This window comes from Dama dama, chromosome 17 (assembly GCF_033118175.1).
Source record: "Dama dama isolate Ldn47 chromosome 17, ASM3311817v1, whole genome shotgun sequence".
In the NCBI taxonomy this organism is placed as follows: domain Eukaryota; kingdom Metazoa; phylum Chordata; class Mammalia; order Artiodactyla; family Cervidae; genus Dama; species Dama dama.
This window is the reverse complement of record NC_083697.1, coordinates 35,553,559-35,570,597: the sequence shown is the minus strand read 5'-3', so window position 1 is coordinate 35,570,597 and position 17,039 is coordinate 35,553,559. Positions and strand designations below refer to the sequence as shown.

The 17,039-nt window shown below is 45.9% G+C and overlaps 1 protein-coding gene across 4 annotated transcripts in view; it reads right to left on the bottom strand.

The window, feature by feature from the left end:
* Window positions 1–1,021: 1,021 nt before the first annotated feature.
* Window positions 1,022–17,039, bottom strand: part of UNC5C (unc-5 netrin receptor C) — a 406,962-nt gene continuing 390,944 nt past the window's right edge. For all 4 annotated transcript variants that reach the window (XM_061164372.1, XM_061164373.1, XM_061164370.1 and 1 more), the window contains 3 exons: window positions 15,266–15,430; window positions 9,289–9,467; window positions 1,022–8,371 (listed from right to left, as the gene is read on the bottom strand). In XM_061164372.1, the coding sequence (XP_061020355.1) occupies window positions 8,209–8,371; window positions 9,289–9,467; window positions 15,266–15,430 (507 nt within the window). In that variant the 3' untranslated portion in view covers window positions 1,022–8,208. The remainder of the gene's footprint in view (window positions 8,372–9,288; window positions 9,468–15,265; window positions 15,431–17,039) is intronic.

Below are 17,039 nucleotides of genomic sequence, written 5' to 3'. Positions count from 1 at the left end.
TCCCCTGCATGCGCGGAGCACCTCTCACGCTGAGCATTCGGAGGGAGTGGCCTGCCGTCCTCCAACGAGTTGAGCAGGTCGGCCTGGTGTTCGCTCTAGCTCTGGGCATCCTCCCTTTTCATTTTGTACCTACTAATGTAGCTGTTGCTTCCCAGATGGCTCAGGGGTAAAGAATCTGCCTGCGATGCAGGAGATGCAGGAGACTGGGGCTCGATCCCTGGGTCAGGAAGATCCCCTGGAGGAGGAAATGGCAACCCACTCCAGTATTCTTGCCTGGAAAATTCCACAGACAGAGGACCCTGGTGGGCTACAGTCCATGGGGTCTCAAAGAGTCGGACACAACTGAGTGATTTAGCACACATATACAGTGTGGCTCTTGGCAGACTTTTATTTTTAAACTTTTATTGAAGTATAGTTGACTTTTAATGCCGTGTTAATTTCTGCTGTTAGTTTCATGTTGAATGTAGTTCCCTGTGCTATATGGTAGGATCTTGCTATTTATCCATCCTACATACATTCGCGTCTGCTAATCCCAAACTTCCAATCCCTCCTCTCACATCCCTGCTCCCCCTTGGCAACCACAAATATGTTCTCCATGTGCAGAATTCATCTAAAATGGACTATAGGAGGATCTGGACTTCGTTCACTTTCTTCCCAACTCTCCAGGGCCTCTGACCCACTGTACCCAGACCCAGTCCCTGCCGTAATTGCTCATTGATATCACCTGGGAACTTATAATACTCCCAAGGCCAAGTCTATACCCCAGACCTATGAATCCAGGTTCTCTGAGGGTGAGAATCCAGGCAGTCATATTGTAAAGCTGCTCAAAGTGTAAAGCTGTGACACCATTGTGCACAGAGGCTTGAGAAGCATCATTCTAGAGCCTCATCCTGGCCCGAGGGAGGTTGTGGTTACCATCTGTGCAGAGTCCAAGCGCTTTTCCGTGCTAATGAAGAAACACTGGGTTACTCTCCACACAGAGGAGGGAGGGCTCTGTGAAGGAATGAGTGAGGCAACACACTCTGTTGCTTATAAATATAATTTATTACCTGTTTAAAAATTCTTTCTTACATTTTGTACATGTTGGCTGACAGGATAAATGCAGGCAAATTTACAAACCAAAGAAGTGCAGGAAAATGGGGAGAGGCAGCCAGGGCTAGCATCCCTCACTTCCAGTGCACGGCGACTCGGATGGGACCCCAGAGAGCATGCCTCTGCAGGGGGTTTCTAGAAAAGGAATTGCATAGAAGATACAGCAAGAGGGAACTCCGAAACAACAAAAGAAGTGCTCCGTATCTGAAAAGCTAAGGTTGTATCATTGTGTTTGAGAAAAGAAGGACAACACAGCACAGAACCTTCTTGTACCATTTCTGCAGGTGAACTTTCCCCCGGGACTGGCAGGTGGGTGACACATCTCTATAGCACAGACTGCTGGGGAGTCTCCTCTGACAAACATTGGTTGTCTTCTTTAGAGAGAATGAAGAGAAGGTCACCAGTGTGTGACAGGTTAACATAAACTCAGTGAACACGTACAATAACCATGACACACAACACACACACACAGGGATGCTCTTCCCTGCAACTGGGCTGAATGCATCCTATTGGGAGGGTGAGGGTCTTACTACCAAGGGGAGACCTGGGGAAGAGCAAAGGGGAGGATGCAGGTCGTGCCCTCAGCTTGTTCTGACCGCTGTCCTCCTGCTTTTTCAAGGCCTGGAGGAGTATGTGTTTGAATTTATTCACCCACGTTTACAGGTGTCACATAACAATATAAAAGGGTAAAGGCATTTTACACTGCCTGTGGATTTCTTGCTCTATCAGGTTTGGCATCTGGGACATGTTTCTGGTCACAGTTCTTGGATGTTGCCTCACCATAGTGCTGACCTTCAGAGGTCAGGGTTTATCAATGCTGAGGCTGCTGACCAGCAATAATTGCCCACGATTCACCTTCTAAACTCAGTACCAAGGGTTATTCCACCCTGGCTGGTGCCGTCAGCTCCAGTAGCTGCTCTGATACTGCCAAGTCCAGGAGACTTTGGAATTTAAGATTGGCACGTAAGACTTAAGCATATTGGCTAAGAGACCCTGAAGTGTTACAGCTTCAGCAGCTTAGACTTTTCTGAGGCACAGTCTAAAATGGCAGGTGTGGAGGCTGGTGTATACCATAGCAGATGCTTTGTCTCATGAGCAGCTGACCTCATCTCAGGCCACCTTCCTTTTCCCCTTCTCAACAGCTGGTGGGTCAAGACTCTCCTGACACTCAGCAGAATCCCAGATCATCTCTGGACAGTTCTCTGAGGTAAGTAAAAGTCTGAAGTGTACAGCTGGCTGGGAAATAGCTTCTGTATTAGTTGGTTTTGTTTGCCAGTGCATTTGTGGAGTTCCTGTCTGTCTGTCCTGGCAGCACTTCCTTGACCATGCTGAAATACAGCCAGGCATGTATGTTATGTCTGGGTGCATGAGCCCATTAATATTCCACCTGTAGATCAATTCAGGCAGGTGACAGGGCCACTGTAAAAGCTGAGAGCCATGAACTCTTCTGAAGACAGATTTTTAGAGCAGGATTTCCAAAAATGGGGCAATCACAGGGCTGATAAGACTAACGAATCAGGAAGTTAATTGTTAGTATGTAGAGAAAACACACCCAGTGACATATAAGGCCATCTCCCTATTTTCAAAAATGTTTCAGGCATGAATTATGGAAATATTTATGACTCTATTGGCTTACTTAACCTGTATAGACACAGGCTTAAATTATTAATGCTTACAATGTATATATTACCCCTTATGCCTTATTCCATTAAAAAATCATTTGAGATGCAAAGGAACTTTTTCAAAATAATCATTACAGCCAGAGATTATACAAATAGATTTCTTAGGGTAAAGAAATAGCACTTGATTGCACAGAGGCAAAGTTCTAAGGATTTAAGTCAACATTAGCTCAGTAAAGTTTTAAAAAATACAAAAAACCAAAAAGGCAAAGTGTAATAGTTGGTCCTGTGAGGCACTCAAAAGGTAAAACAACATTTTATTACCTTGAGATAATCGATCATAAAAATATTTTCCTTATTGGTTCCATAAAATCTAATGCTCATTGACCATTATCATCTTTACAAATAGTTGATTTTGAGGGATGGCATGATGGCATTCTGACTCACAAAAGCTCCTCTGCACTCAAAGCAGATGGATCAAACCCAGTTTCATTTGGCTGTGTCTGTCCATAGGCATCCTTCCTCTCATCGGCTTCAGACTGGGACTGGGGTCTCTGTGCAAGACTGATAAGTTGTCCAGAAGCCCCGCTCAGCGAGAGCCATGGCTCCCGTTCAACCTGAAGTCTGAAGACTAGATAAGGAAACTTTTGCTACCTACTTTATGCTCTCTGAAGGTCAGTATTTTTATGTGCTTGACCTCACACGGGCAGACATCGTAGTGGCAAAGGCAGTGAACCCTGAGGAGATGGTGATCGACTGCTGCTTCCTTCCTCAAACATCCATAGGAGAGACAGAGGCAGACGTGGACCAGGAGTGCACCTGCTGTGTGCCCAGCAGACACACTTCAAGATACATACACCAGAGCCTTGTCTGCTCCTCTCCAGAGGAAGGTAAAGAAAATCTGAATCCTACTATTGGAGTGTCTAAAATATCTTTCTTACACCCCTAAAAAGTGTTACTGACCGTATAGTTTCCAGAGTGTCCTGAACTCAGTCTCCATGACTCTTTCCTAACGAGTGGTTCTAATATCTGGAAGTTGGGAGATTAAAATCTACAAAGTAATAGTGAAAGTATTAGTTGCTTAGTCATGTCTGACTCTTTGTGACCCCATGGACTGTAGCCTGCCTGGCTCCTCTGTCCATGGAATTCTCCGGGCAAGAATACTGGAGTGGGTAGCCATTCCCTTCTCCAGGGGATCTTCCTGACCCAGGGGTTTAACCCAGGTCTCTTGCAGCCAGATTCTTTACCATCTGTGCCACCAGGGTGGCCCCACAAAATAGTAGTATGTATCAGTATAAAGGGTTGGAACTACATGTTGTCTAAATATTATCAGGATAATTCAGTTTTTCAACTATTGTCCTTTGTCATAGGTGTCTTTTATTTGCCATTTCATTCAGTTCTTTCTAATTGGGCCTATGATAGCATTAAATTACTAATACCCATTGTTGTTATAGTTTAGTTGCTAAGTTGTGTCTGACTGTAACCCCACAGACTGCAGCCCACCAGGCTCCTCTGTCCATGGGATTTCCCAGGCAAGAATACTACAGTGGGTTGCCATTTCCTTCTCCAGGGCATCTTTCCGACCAAGGGATCAAACCTGCATCTCCTGCTTGACAGGCAGATTCTTTACCGCTGCGCCACCTGGGAAGCCCAAGATGGCTAAAGGTCATTCAGTTTACCAAAGGACTTCTCACCCCAAATACTCTCTTGCCTTAGAAGAGCTTACATTGCTTCCATGAAGATGGGAATTCTCTGGGTAACTGAGGTGAGTGTCCATGTTGGTGTTCATGCTGTTTATGAAAAGGCTCTTGGCTGTGAGCACTTTGGTGTTACCGTTTGCTGACATCTTGTGCCCAGTTATCAATATTCTGAATCTAGCTTCTATTCCTTCCAGATCACATTAAGGAAATTTGATTTAGTGAGAGGAAAATGAAAACAGAATGAAACATCTGCCCTTAGATCCCCAAATTCAGAAGGAAGCTAGTTTCTTCTCCTTGATTAACAACCACAACAGTTTTCACTTCATTAGATGTAGTATTTGCATATATAAAACTTATTTCCAATTGAATACTGCTTATGTCTTCAAAAATAAATATCAGAGAACTAAAAGTAAGTTTTAAAACACATTAAGCCTAATGAAAAATATAAATAATAATGACAAATCTTCCAAAGCTGTTTTGTACAGATTTTTATGTGTTTCTATTATTTCTATAACCAAAACCCAATTTGAGATGTGTGTGGAGTTAGAAACAAACGTACTAGGCTCATAAAAAGTGAAGTTGCTCAGTTGTGTCCGACTGTTTGCAACCCCATGGACTGTAGCCTAAGAGGCTCCTCTGTCCATGGGATTTTCCAGGCAAGAATACTGGAGTAGATTGCCATTTCCTTCTCCAGGGGATCTTCCAAACCCAGGTCTCCTGCATTGCAGGCAGACTCTTTTACCATAATTTTTGATATGGTTAATTTAAGTGAAGAAAAAAAGGTGAGGATAAGAAATGTCTATTTGATGTGAAAATTTCCACATCTGTCATAAAGATGCTATACGCGCTACAAGTATCCATTACCATTGTCAAAAAACTCGGTTCCTGAGTTTTCCTATTAACCTTGGGGTAGATAGTGTTATCCACCACTAGATGGCACCAGGCACAAGTGATAGATTTCTTTTTTTTTTTTCCTTCCAGATGAAGTAAATGGTTTTTGCTCTCAACCTACAGTGAAGCCCTAGGAAAGAAAGAGAGGACGTGTTACAGGATGGCTGATGAGGTTGCTCCCTATATACTGAACTGTTGAGCCTAGACCTTCTGAGTTTGAGAGCAATCTAACAGCTATTACTTCACTCCCCCAAAGGAAATCAGAATTTGCTGTGTAAATTCTTTGATGTAAATGGCGTGCTATACATATAGAAGTTTGTTCCCCTGGCAGTGAACATGATGGGGGTTCCATGACAGACAAGTACCTCACTTCTAAGGAATTAACCACCTTTCCCCTTGCTGGTGCTAAGATGTAGAACCAAATACCAGGACACACTTAAGGTGAACCCAATGGCTTTGAAAATACAGTTCCTGCTATCTTCTGTAGTTCTGTGTTGATGACTTTTTAAAAGTCAGTTTTAAAATTAATTTATCTGGATACTACATATTTGCTCCTTTCTATTTTTCATTAGGCATTAGATTTCTAATTCTTGACTTCCAGAGATGACAGCCCCCCCAAACCAGTAATGCTGAGTAATCTTGAGAAGTCATTTTAAGATGCAGCAATGGACCATAGCTCTTTTTCTGCTTCCTCCTTTTTAAAAATTAAGTTTTTAATGTAGAGTACAACTTTACTATCTTTTGGTCAAAGATCTATTGGTAGAAGCATGAAACACTGAAGTTTATTACTGCAATCTTACCTTTCATAGCAAGAGTAATGTATTTTTATGTATGGTACAGGGTGTGGTCTAAGAGAGACAGAGCATGGAATAGTCTTCATGTATCTAAAACAGAAGATAAGAAAAAAAAGGCAGGAAAGAAAAGGCTCCCTACCAAGGTAGCAACAGTTTCTCAGTGATGAGGATAGAGGAACCTGGGCATATCAACAAATTACCAAAACAGCTGAGGAAATGCATGTGGAAAGAAGGGGAAAAATGGTAAGATTATTTCTAATTCAAATCCACTCTGTAACTTGGATACCTCTAGCCCCAAGGAAACCACAGCCATGCTTTGGAAGTGCCGATTCATATGCAGGGGTGCTTGTTCAGTCTCAGTTTGGCTCCTGGACTGTTGACTCTTTACCCCCCAACCTGCTGAAAGAATTGAGCCCCTGCATAAAAACAAAGAGCTTGTATGGTCCTAAAGAAATATCATAGTTTATACAAAGTAGTCTGTTGACTGACTATTTTTCAGTTAAAAAATTTTTTTAATTAAAAAAATTTTGACCAAGACAATAGTAGAACATAATTTGCAACTACTCAGGAAGGCAACTAGTCCCAAGAGAGGAAAGGAAGTGATACGGGGATGCCATCTCTGGGTGAACAGCATGATGCAATGACACGAGGACAAGACTTGAAAGCATAACAAATATGTTACAGGTCAGAATAATTATCTTCCAAGTCAGAACTATCTGGAAGGCATAATGTAGCCTGGGCGAAAGACAGGTTGAATCGTTAAATGATCCAGGTCAGCGTCCATTGTGGTCTTCAGACTGATGGAGGAGACTGGAGGCATCACAGTGGGAAGTCAAACATTTTAGAACCTTGAGCTGATTTAATCCACCCCTTCATTTTACAGGTGAGGAAACTTGAGGTCCAGTGAGGGTAAATGACTCTCCCAAGGGAGCACAGCTAGACAATGACAACCCAGAATGAGAACCGGTTTCCTGATCTCCAGCTCAGAGGCTGCTCCTTCAATCACACTGCCTCCGTGGTAGACAGAGGACCCACCAAAGGTGTGGGGGGCCGCGTGAGCTTGTCGAGAGCATGTCCCAGGACAAACTCGGGGGACAAAGCGCCTGCCTGAGCAAGCTTAAAGAACAGACTGACAACGCCGGGAAGCATTTACCACCTTCTCAGGCAGAATGACCGAAGAAAGATAAAAAGGTCAAGGAAGCAAGGAAGGCCTGCTTAATTAAACTGGTGACCACACCCACCTTGTTATGAGAAGGTGCCCAGGTCAGATACCTAAATACTAACAGTACTGCTAACAAAAACAAGGTAAAAGTAAATCCTTTTACTAGAATACTTGTAAATACTCATCAATAATAATAATGATGATGATAATAATACCTTTAAAAAAAAAAAAAAAACACTTCAAGTTGCATATTACCAACACACAAGTTGTGAAGAAATTCTTGTGTGGTTGAACATGAATCAAGGTCTTCCCTGTGATGATACAGCTTTATTCCCTGAGGGCATGAGACAGTGCTCTCAAGGAATAAGAAGTCTTATCTATTTCTCCTTTATGCTTAGATTCTCCACTTCCCTGATACAAACAGTAACACTGGTTCTACAAGTTCTAGAAAGAAAACACTGATGGGAGGATTATCTGAGACACTTGATGCACACAATTTGTAGGAAAACTCTGATTTCTCTGTAAATTACTGATCTGAAAGAGACACAGCAAACCGTCCACAGCTTCAACTTCAAATGATTTAAACAAAAATAGAACGAGCCATGGACAGTGTCTGCATCCCTGTCCAATTTGATGTAAACAACGTTTGTAGAAATTGGGTTTGTTAAGAAAGTTTATCCATAGATCTGGATAGCAATAAAAAGCGTTTCCTAGGAAACTGTAAGATCCTGTACCACACAGCATACAGCCCAACTAAGAGGAAAAGTAGGTTGATTTCTAAATTCAAGATACACATTTGTACAATTGTTCTTAACTCCTGTGATGTCCGAGCAGAGTGGGCGTGTACATTGGTAGTTGTGTCTGTCTGCCTTCTCTCTCCCGCTGCAGTCTTGCCTGTGGAGCTCACTGGTCCAGAGAGGCTTCCTCCTCCACTTCGGCCCCAGCCTGGGTCAGTACTGCCCTTCTGCTAGTGACACTACTGTTTCATGTCTTCCCATTTCCTCTAAGACAGCTGCCAGCACGCTCAGGTTTCCATCTGGGAAGTTCTGTGCTTCCCAGAGATCCAGGATGACACCAGTTGGACTTGATTTGGTGGCAAAGTAATTCAAGTACCTGTAATTGGCAATGGGAAAAAGGGCTCAACGGTGTGATTTATGGGTCTGTTTTCTTTTCAGTCTTGACTAAACCTTTTTGTTTCTGCATGTCTAGAAGTATCCTGGTCCCCCTTGAGAAACTGGGGCTTGCAGTGAGCTGTCCTGAATAACTAGCCCATGCTTAATTAGGTCAGCCCCAGACAGGAGACGTGATGCTTAACTTTATTAACCTCAACTCTGAGTAAGATAATTTAAGAGACAAGATGTCCATGGGTCACATCCTGAACAGGAAATCAAGAGGCTTATGTTTTCTTTCCAGCCCAGCCTCTGATCATCTTTGACAGGTCATGCCTGGTGTTTTGCCTGGTAGTGATGGCAACGTTCTAAAGGGAAGAGGCTCCTGAGGTCTCTTCATAACTTAATAGCACTGCTGTGTTTAGCATGTTAATTACCCATCCAGCATTAGGTCCTGCTTCAACAGGAGGTGAGGAACAATAATTAGTGAATAGATATATAAGAGGATGAGATGGCTGGATGGCATCACCGACTCGATGGACATGAGTTTGAGTAAACTCCGGGAGTTGGTGATGGACAGGGAGGCCTGGCGTGCTGCGATTCATGGGGTCGCAAAGAGTCGGACACGACTGAGCGACTGAACTGAACTGATATCATTTAGGGGGATTTAGCCCATCAGCCTTGTGAAGTAGATCACAAAACCTGATGCTTAGAAAAGTCAGAGAAGCCCAGGATGTCTCTCAACCATGTATCTGCGACATCATGGTGCAAGATACAAGGTAGGACCTTAATACATGTCGGCGGAATGAAAAGCAAGTAAATGTACAGATGGAAAGACAAAAGAGAATGTTGCTCCAACAGTTATCAGTCCCGAAGCCCTGTGTCTAACAGGAACCAGACTTGAAGCCTGGTCATACCCACCTGTCCAGGTTGAGCTTATGTGCCAGCATCCTCCAGTCGTGACCTCTTGTCTGCGGGGCATCCAGGCTGCTACAGAGCTTCTGCCGGATTGGGGGCGGAATGCTGAAAGCACTGGGGCCTGTCATCGTGGTGATGGTGCTCGCTGGATCCAGAAGAGGCAGGTCCATGCCAGTAGGTTCCTGTGGTTCAGGCAGAGCAACAACACAGCGTTATTTCTGAAGACAAAAGCAATCCTTATTGACCCAGTCAACATAATGCCTCGTTTGAAAAGATAAGAGGAGAATGGGTGCTATTATTCTCCTTCCTGAGAATGACTTCTTTCTGGCTGCAAGTTGTGGTTCTCTGTAACCTGGCTGAGAGGGAGAAGTATGTTGTGAGCTGACTTTGCATAGCCTGGGATTTATGGGTCTTCCTTCAGGACTGGGCTAGCTGGAGACCTCGTTGTAACTCAGTAACAGCTTTTCTACTAGAATTCTCCAGGATGAGCCAGGGAATGTCAATACTCCTAAAGGTTTAAATTTTGGGGGGCTTGGGGGGAGAAATGTTTGAAAGGGCAGTTCTTTGAGAATGAACTGATCCAGACCTGAGATTCTAGAGATTGTCTAACCCTAAGGGGAATGCCCTGGACAAATGCTCGAGTAACTTCTGCTTCTAACCTCTGTACAAGATGGCTTGATTCTGCTTTTGTTGAAATGGAACATAGCTCTCCTCTAAATGATATCAAATTAAGACTAATTTTTTAAAAGAAAATGGTGAACACGGTATACTGCCTTAGGGCAAACTGTTAACAGAATCCTCCAATTGCTATACACCCTTAACTTAAAAAAAAATCTAATTTTAGTAGAGAAAACCATAGATTGGCTCTTAAGATAGTTTCAGCTCATAAAACAGCATAAATGCAAAATCGGGATTTCATCTGCAGGAGAAACTCTAATCATTTTCTGATCACTTCTGCTGGTTGGAAAAGCAAAAGCAAATGTTGCCTGGGAACTATTAAAGTAATAAAAGAAAATCCACTTAATCTACTCTAAATGTCATCTCTCTCTTTTTTCCGAGCAGGTAACTGAGGTGAAGATAATTAGCTGCTGGAGGATAAAGTAGCCTCATGCAGCTCCAGCCATCAGGAACCCTCAGGGTCTGGCGAGGTGCTCCACCCAGAGGTCAGTGACCCTGTCATGCAGAACCTCCCAAACCCTGCTGCTCCTGCTCTGTGGGGCCACGGGGTGCATCCTGGGGTGGCCTGCTCCGCGGCCCCGGATCAGCAGCCAAGACTCACTGCGAGGCTTGTGCAGTCATACCCCACGGGGCCTGTCAGGGCCTTTGCAGGGCATGTTAGAGCAAAACAGAAAAAATTTTTTAACATAGAACACACAGCAGTGTTGACTGTGATCACAGTCTTTGGCCTCAAAACCCAGAGCTTGGCAAACTCAGTCTCCGAGAATTGTACTGGCTCCTTTATGTTAACCCCCAGCACATACCAGGACTCAAGGGACTGGTGTGAAACAGAAGCACCAAAGGGGAGCGGGAGCCTCTGAGTCCTGAAGATCATTCCCTGCACTGGGCACGGGGACCTTGAAGACATAGTGCTTAAACCAGGGGGACCAGGAGAGAGGGCTGAAGGCACATGTTGGTGCTTTTCAGAGGCGTTACAGTAGGAATGTTCAAACACAAGTGGCCAACACTTCTATTAGGTATAAATGGAGGTGGGGACAGAGGTGTAGAGAACTCACACCTTATTCCACACCTTAGGGCTACGGCCCACTTTGAGGTCCTCCATGCTGTTTGTCTGGACCGTAACAGTGGGGTCTAGGTGGAAACCCAGCCGAACTGTCCCTGGCTGGTCATGGAGTTGGGTCTGCTCCGTGGAGTGCTGATTCACAGCCTCAGATGTTCTCGTTGGTGGCCACACCAGCTCCCTGCTTCTTACCTGTGATCTCCCTTCTGCCACACTCATTTTCCTAAAACCCAGCACTGACATTCTCCTGCTTTCTCTTAGTAAGTATCAAATGGCTTTCCTACCACTCCCATCCCAACTCCTAATCCTGCAGTAAGGGGGTATGCTGGTTTGGAGGCCCCAGGTGCTCCCTCCACCCAGCAACCTGGCCCCCACCTTTCTCATGACTCTCTCTCCTCAGACTGGCCCATTCACTCTTCCAAGTATCTTTCTTAAGGGTGTTTGTTGTTCAGTCGCTCAGTCTTGTCTGACTCTTTGTGACCCCATGGACTGCAGCACACCAGGCTTCCCTGTCCTTCACTATCTCCTGGAGCTTGCTAAAACTCATGTCCACTGAGACATGATGCTATCCAAACATCTCTGTTCTCCCCTTTCTTCCTCCTGCCTTCAATTTTTCCCAGGATCAGGGTACCTTTGCTAGTTCTATTTGCTTCCCTGGTGGCTCAGATGGTAAGGAATCTGCCTGTAATGAGGGAGACCCAGGTTTGATCCCTGGGTTGGGAAGATCTCTGGAAAAGGGAAGGGTAACCCACTGCAGTATTCTTGCCTGGAGAATTCCATGAACAGAGGAGTCTGGCAGGTTACAGCCCGTGGGGTTGCAAAGAGTCGGACATAACTGCAGCAACTAACACTTTCTCCTCACTTTTGCTAGTTCTTCTGCTCTTTCCCTGAACCTCTGTCAGGCCAACCCCTTCAAAGTCTAGACCAGAAAGCATGTTTCCTGAGCAAACACACCCCAAGCTCTCTGTCCGGAGCCCTCCTATAGCGCATCCCACAGCTTGGGATCTCCACCCAGTCTGCCCTGGGAACCCTGGCTGTACTTACAGAGGACTTCCTCTGACTTCCCCAGCTGCTTGGAGATGAGACTGCTTTTGTCATCCCCAGAACTCCTATGATGCTCAGGACAGTGCCTTGCGTACAGACGCTCTTCAATTCGTATTTGTTGAAATGAGAGAAAATGTTTCTTGATACAGAGAGATGAGACCCACTCCACAGAGCTTCTGTCTAACTGTGGCTAAAGGTAAGGGTCTTCTCACTGTTCAGTAATGAAGGTGAAGGCCAGGGAGAGGCAGGCACGGCTCTCAGGAAGAAGGTGTGCTCACATCCACACGATTCCCCTTTTTCTGGTGAATAAGGAACCGTCAGCACTTTACATGGGCCTTCAAACCCTGCATCTCCAGCCTGTTTATTTCTGTGTGGACGAAATAAGAACCCTGATAGGGCATCATCTTGTCTCCCTTATCAGATGGCTGACAACAGCCTTGGAGGTAAAAGAAAAATACATATATACATTTACATTTAAATTTCACCTACTAATTTCTGTTGCTATTATTTCTTCCTTTACTTCCAGGTAAAAGTAGAGTTTACTCTCACATAACACTTATCACAATAATTGTTTATGATGATATTGGTACCATCTGCCTTTGACGTTATGATTCTCTTAAACATATGATTTTTCACCATTAACCAAACAGCTGCTATGGCCTACATTTCAACACTCCACAGGAGAAGTAACTTTCCACTTCTGTATTCTGACCCTTTCTGAAGTCACTTAGAAAAACTAGATTTCCCCAAGGGTCCTTTGGAACAGATTACAGAAAACAGAAGAGGTAAACAGACAGGATGGCTTTAGCAGAGTGAAGCTTTGGACGCTAACATTGTTCTTGGTGGGCACAGAGGTGCTGTGGGTCAACAGTTAGGAGTTATAATGTCTTTGTTTATAGTTAAAACTAAAGGTCCTGAAGACGCTGAAATTCCTCTTCTACTTTCTTTCTCTCTCAGTGGGCACCTTCCCCTTTATTACTTCCCTGGTTCCTCTAAGAAGAACCCTCTTACCATCATTTACATTTTGACATTCATTCATCCCCATACCCTGCCAGGCATTTTCATTCTTACACTTCATCTCGAGGTAAGGAAGGAATCACTGGCCAAGGCACCCAGAGAGGAATAACCCTCCAGCTCCTGACATCACCTTGGTGTACGTCCAGCACTGCTGGGCCTCCCTGGGGGGCAGCAGGTCCTCCACCCGGCTGGAGAGGCCCGAGGGCTTGAGTGGCTTTAGAAAGGAGCGCGGGGGGAGCGGCACCGTCCTCGAAAGTCAGCTCCTTCTCGGGAGATGGGACGCTGGCACTGCAACCCCCGCCCACCCGCCAACTTGCCATGTGACCCTAGGGAGGAGCCCCCTCCGGCAGACAGACACCACCCATGGAGCCCTTTCTGGGGGTGGCTATGGCTTGTCAGTCACAGGGGACCCCACCTCGAGCTTTTGATGAGGGTCCAGGGCTCAGGGCACTCCAGGGCCAATTGTTCCCCAGCGCACAGCCTGGCTCCCAACGTCAGTACCAGCCCGCTTGCACCGCATTCAGATGCTAACGACAGCGGGGGACTCAGTGACCCAGAAGGAAAAGCAGCAGTGTGCCCCCTAATCCCCAAAGTCACCTGACTTGGGGCCTTTCTGCACACACTCCCCCACCCCTCTTCACTGTGCTTGTCTGTCACAGGCCTCCGAGGGGCCTTGAAGGGTGGGCCTCTCGGAGCTGACAGCCACCGGGTTGCAAAAGAAACCATCTTTCCTCTCTGTTGGCACAAGAAAGAAAGTCCTTAAAACTGTGATCACACTAGGCGACACTGTCGCCTCAGCGGGGGGAGAGCCCTGCACGGCGCCCTTTCATTTGCGGCCGCAGCTGATCCACCTTTTCATCACACAGCCCGACGCTCAGGCTGAACAGAAAGCAAGCATCAAAGGCGCAGACCTCCTCGCCCCGCTCCAAAATTCCGCAGCCTTTGTTGTCCCCGGAGCTGGGTGGTTATTGAACTTTGCAGACCTGCTGGGCCTGGAAAGTGAAAACACCCTCCCGAGCCAGCAGGGGTGGTGCTGTGGGCCCAGGCGATAGGCCGGCCTGGCGGAAGGCTGGGCGGTTGCCATGGCGCCCTGACACCGAGATCATGCCTTATGAATGTCACCGAGGTCTGTGACTGAAGTTGTTTATGAGTCAAAAGTCTCATGAAACTGCGGGAGGAAATGATGACCGCAGCTCTGAGGGCTGTGGGAAAGGAGGATGCAGCAGAGCCTATGTGCTTTCCCCCGCGGTTTGCTAAGGAAGACCGTCCTTAAATACGCCAGGCAGAGACACACACCGAACACGGTGAGATGTCATTCACCAGCGAGAGAGAGGGTCTTTTAAATCAGATACTGTAGTTCTAAAAGATGACAGTTCCATGCTGTGGCTCACGAAGCACCACCAAGCCCAGTTCTGCAGGCCCCAGAAGGCGCTGCCCCTTCATCTGGTCCTCTCTCGTCCCTTCAGCCTGAAGGGTTTCCACTGTCCTAACTCCAAGCCCTGGGGTCCCAGGTAACCAGTAAGGTCATGAGCGCCCTTTCTTTCCACCCAGGGAAGTTTTAAATAGCAGCGATGATTGTTATTTCTGAGATACAGACGTTCTAAAAAGTCCCACCTGAAGCGGGTGAGGATCACAGCAAAGAAAGAGAGTGAGAGGGCCACTGGGGGAGATGCGTAGGTTTACCTTCTATTTCTGGCCTCTCTCACACTGGGGAGAGGGGCATCTCTTCTTCTGTTTGGAGGGTGAGGTATAAGACAGCAAGCACACCCAGAGCTTTCTCCTTTCAACGTGGAGAAGAAAGGAAAGGAGGTGGTGGGCAGCGCACGATTGGGCAAAGGCAGGCGCATCCCGAGGAAAGAAGCAGAACCAACAGGAAGAGAGTCGGGGGATCCAGGGGAACAGGGTACAGTGGGGATGCTTCAGGAAAGTTATTGAATGTGCACACAAATTAATCCTTATGGCTGAAGTTCAGATGTGTCTAAGAAGTCCTTAAATTCATGTCACAAACTACAAAAGTCTTGTTTTTTGAAAAGGATCCTCTATTACACTTTTATGTATTGGTATCGCCCTGTGTTCATTAAAAGCCCTGTTTCGTGAACAAGCTGGCCCCCAGGACTTCCCGTAGGTGCACGGTGAGATGCTTTATCCCTCTCCGTTCTGAGAGCCACGGGTGCCTCTTACCTCAGACACGGTGCAGTTCAGCTGGAAGATCTGCCCTTCTCCCTCCACTTGCCGCACACACAGTTTGCAGACCAGCTCCACTGTGTTCAGGCTGAATCTTTCCAGAGTGAACGTGCAGTGGAGGTTTCTCTGAGACCCACTCCAGATATGGTAGAAAGGAATTTCCTGAAGCACAGAAAAGGGGGAGCCACAAATGAGGGACACAGTACTGCACGTGTGAATTACGGTACCTTCTTTACTCCTCACAGTGGTCTGTGTACAAATATATCCCAACTGCCTTTTCAGAAGGAAAGACTGAGGACTCACTCAAAGCCCCATAGCTAGTAAGTGGTAGAGTTGAGGTCCAAATCCAGGGACTTGGCCCCAGAACCCATTTACCTAACTAGCCTGCCACTTCTGTCATTTATAAAAAAGCCACTGTAAGTGGGTTTTTTTTTTTTTTTTTTTAAGGTTTAGACAATTCCCCAAATAAAACCCACTCCCCTCCAGTCACTGCCCATGAAAAGAACTGCCTGCCAGGGTATCATGGAGGAAAGCAAAGAAGTCTAAAGGGTGATGCACTGACCCAGTTCCTTTTCATGCCCATGCCCTCCGCAGGACTAGGAAAGCCAGGACTCACTACAGGTTGGAAACTGGAGGCTTGATTAGCTGCCACATGAAAGCTCCTGGCCTAAAAAGCACCAAGCCTCTAACAGGCATAATTTCCTATGAATCTAGATCTCCTCACAGAGCCCATCCTAGAATCTTTTTTTTTCAATAAAGGAAAAAAAGGTTGACACACAATGGGAGACCATGTTGGTTAAGAGCAGAGGCTTGGAGCCAAATTCAGTACAAATGAGATGCCTTCCCATTGTTTACTTGGTGATTTGGGGCACGTCGCTTAACCTTTTCTGTCCCCTCATCTGCGAAAGCCTGTGCCTAAGCAAAAGAAAAACCTGAATGAAGGGGGTTAGATGACAGTCATCAAAGTACAGGAGAGTGTGGCGGATGGTGAGAACTCAGCCAGGCTTAGCCTGAAGTAATATCATACTATCATTATTATTATTAAAACAGTATTTTCCATTACAGTTGCACACACAAAAACACTGTTCATAAAAGGGGAAGATTTATGGAAGTTGCAAAATCAGAGAAGAGAGGAAAAGGAAGGGAGAGATTTAATGAGCAAGTCAAAGCCAGTCTCTCAAGTGCTGAGTTACACAGAAGAGTCTGGCATGCGCCCCCATCAAAGCTCAAGACTGTTAGTGAACTAGTAGGTCCCCCCCCCCACAATTTATGTGTATGTACCAGACATCTAAGAGTAAGGATGCAGCAGAAAATCTTCCCTCTATCCCTTCTAGTGCATTCATGGCCTTCCATCAGGAAATAACAACCAGTGCAGATGCAGCCCAGCATGGGGGACTGGGTGTGCATGCATGTAGACAAGGGTGAGCTGCTTATATAAGTGTGTCAGTGACTCCCAGGACGGGGTCTGAGACTAGGGATCCCATTGCAGCCTCCTGAGAGCCCGGGCTGGCTGATGGAGATGGAGATGAGAAGCCTCTGGAGAATCTTACTTTCCCCTCATACAGCTATATACAGAGGGGACCAGTATTCTTATGCTGGTGTTTAATAAAATCCTGACCCAGGTTTTATTTTTACTTGCTATTCCTAGTTTCCAAGATGATGTTTCCTCTAAGTTTTCAATGTAAAGGCACTCTCCTAGTCAGGCAGAAGCCTAATTTGTGTCATGTGGGATACCAATGTTCTCTTTCTCCTATGAATGCTTTTGAGGCTC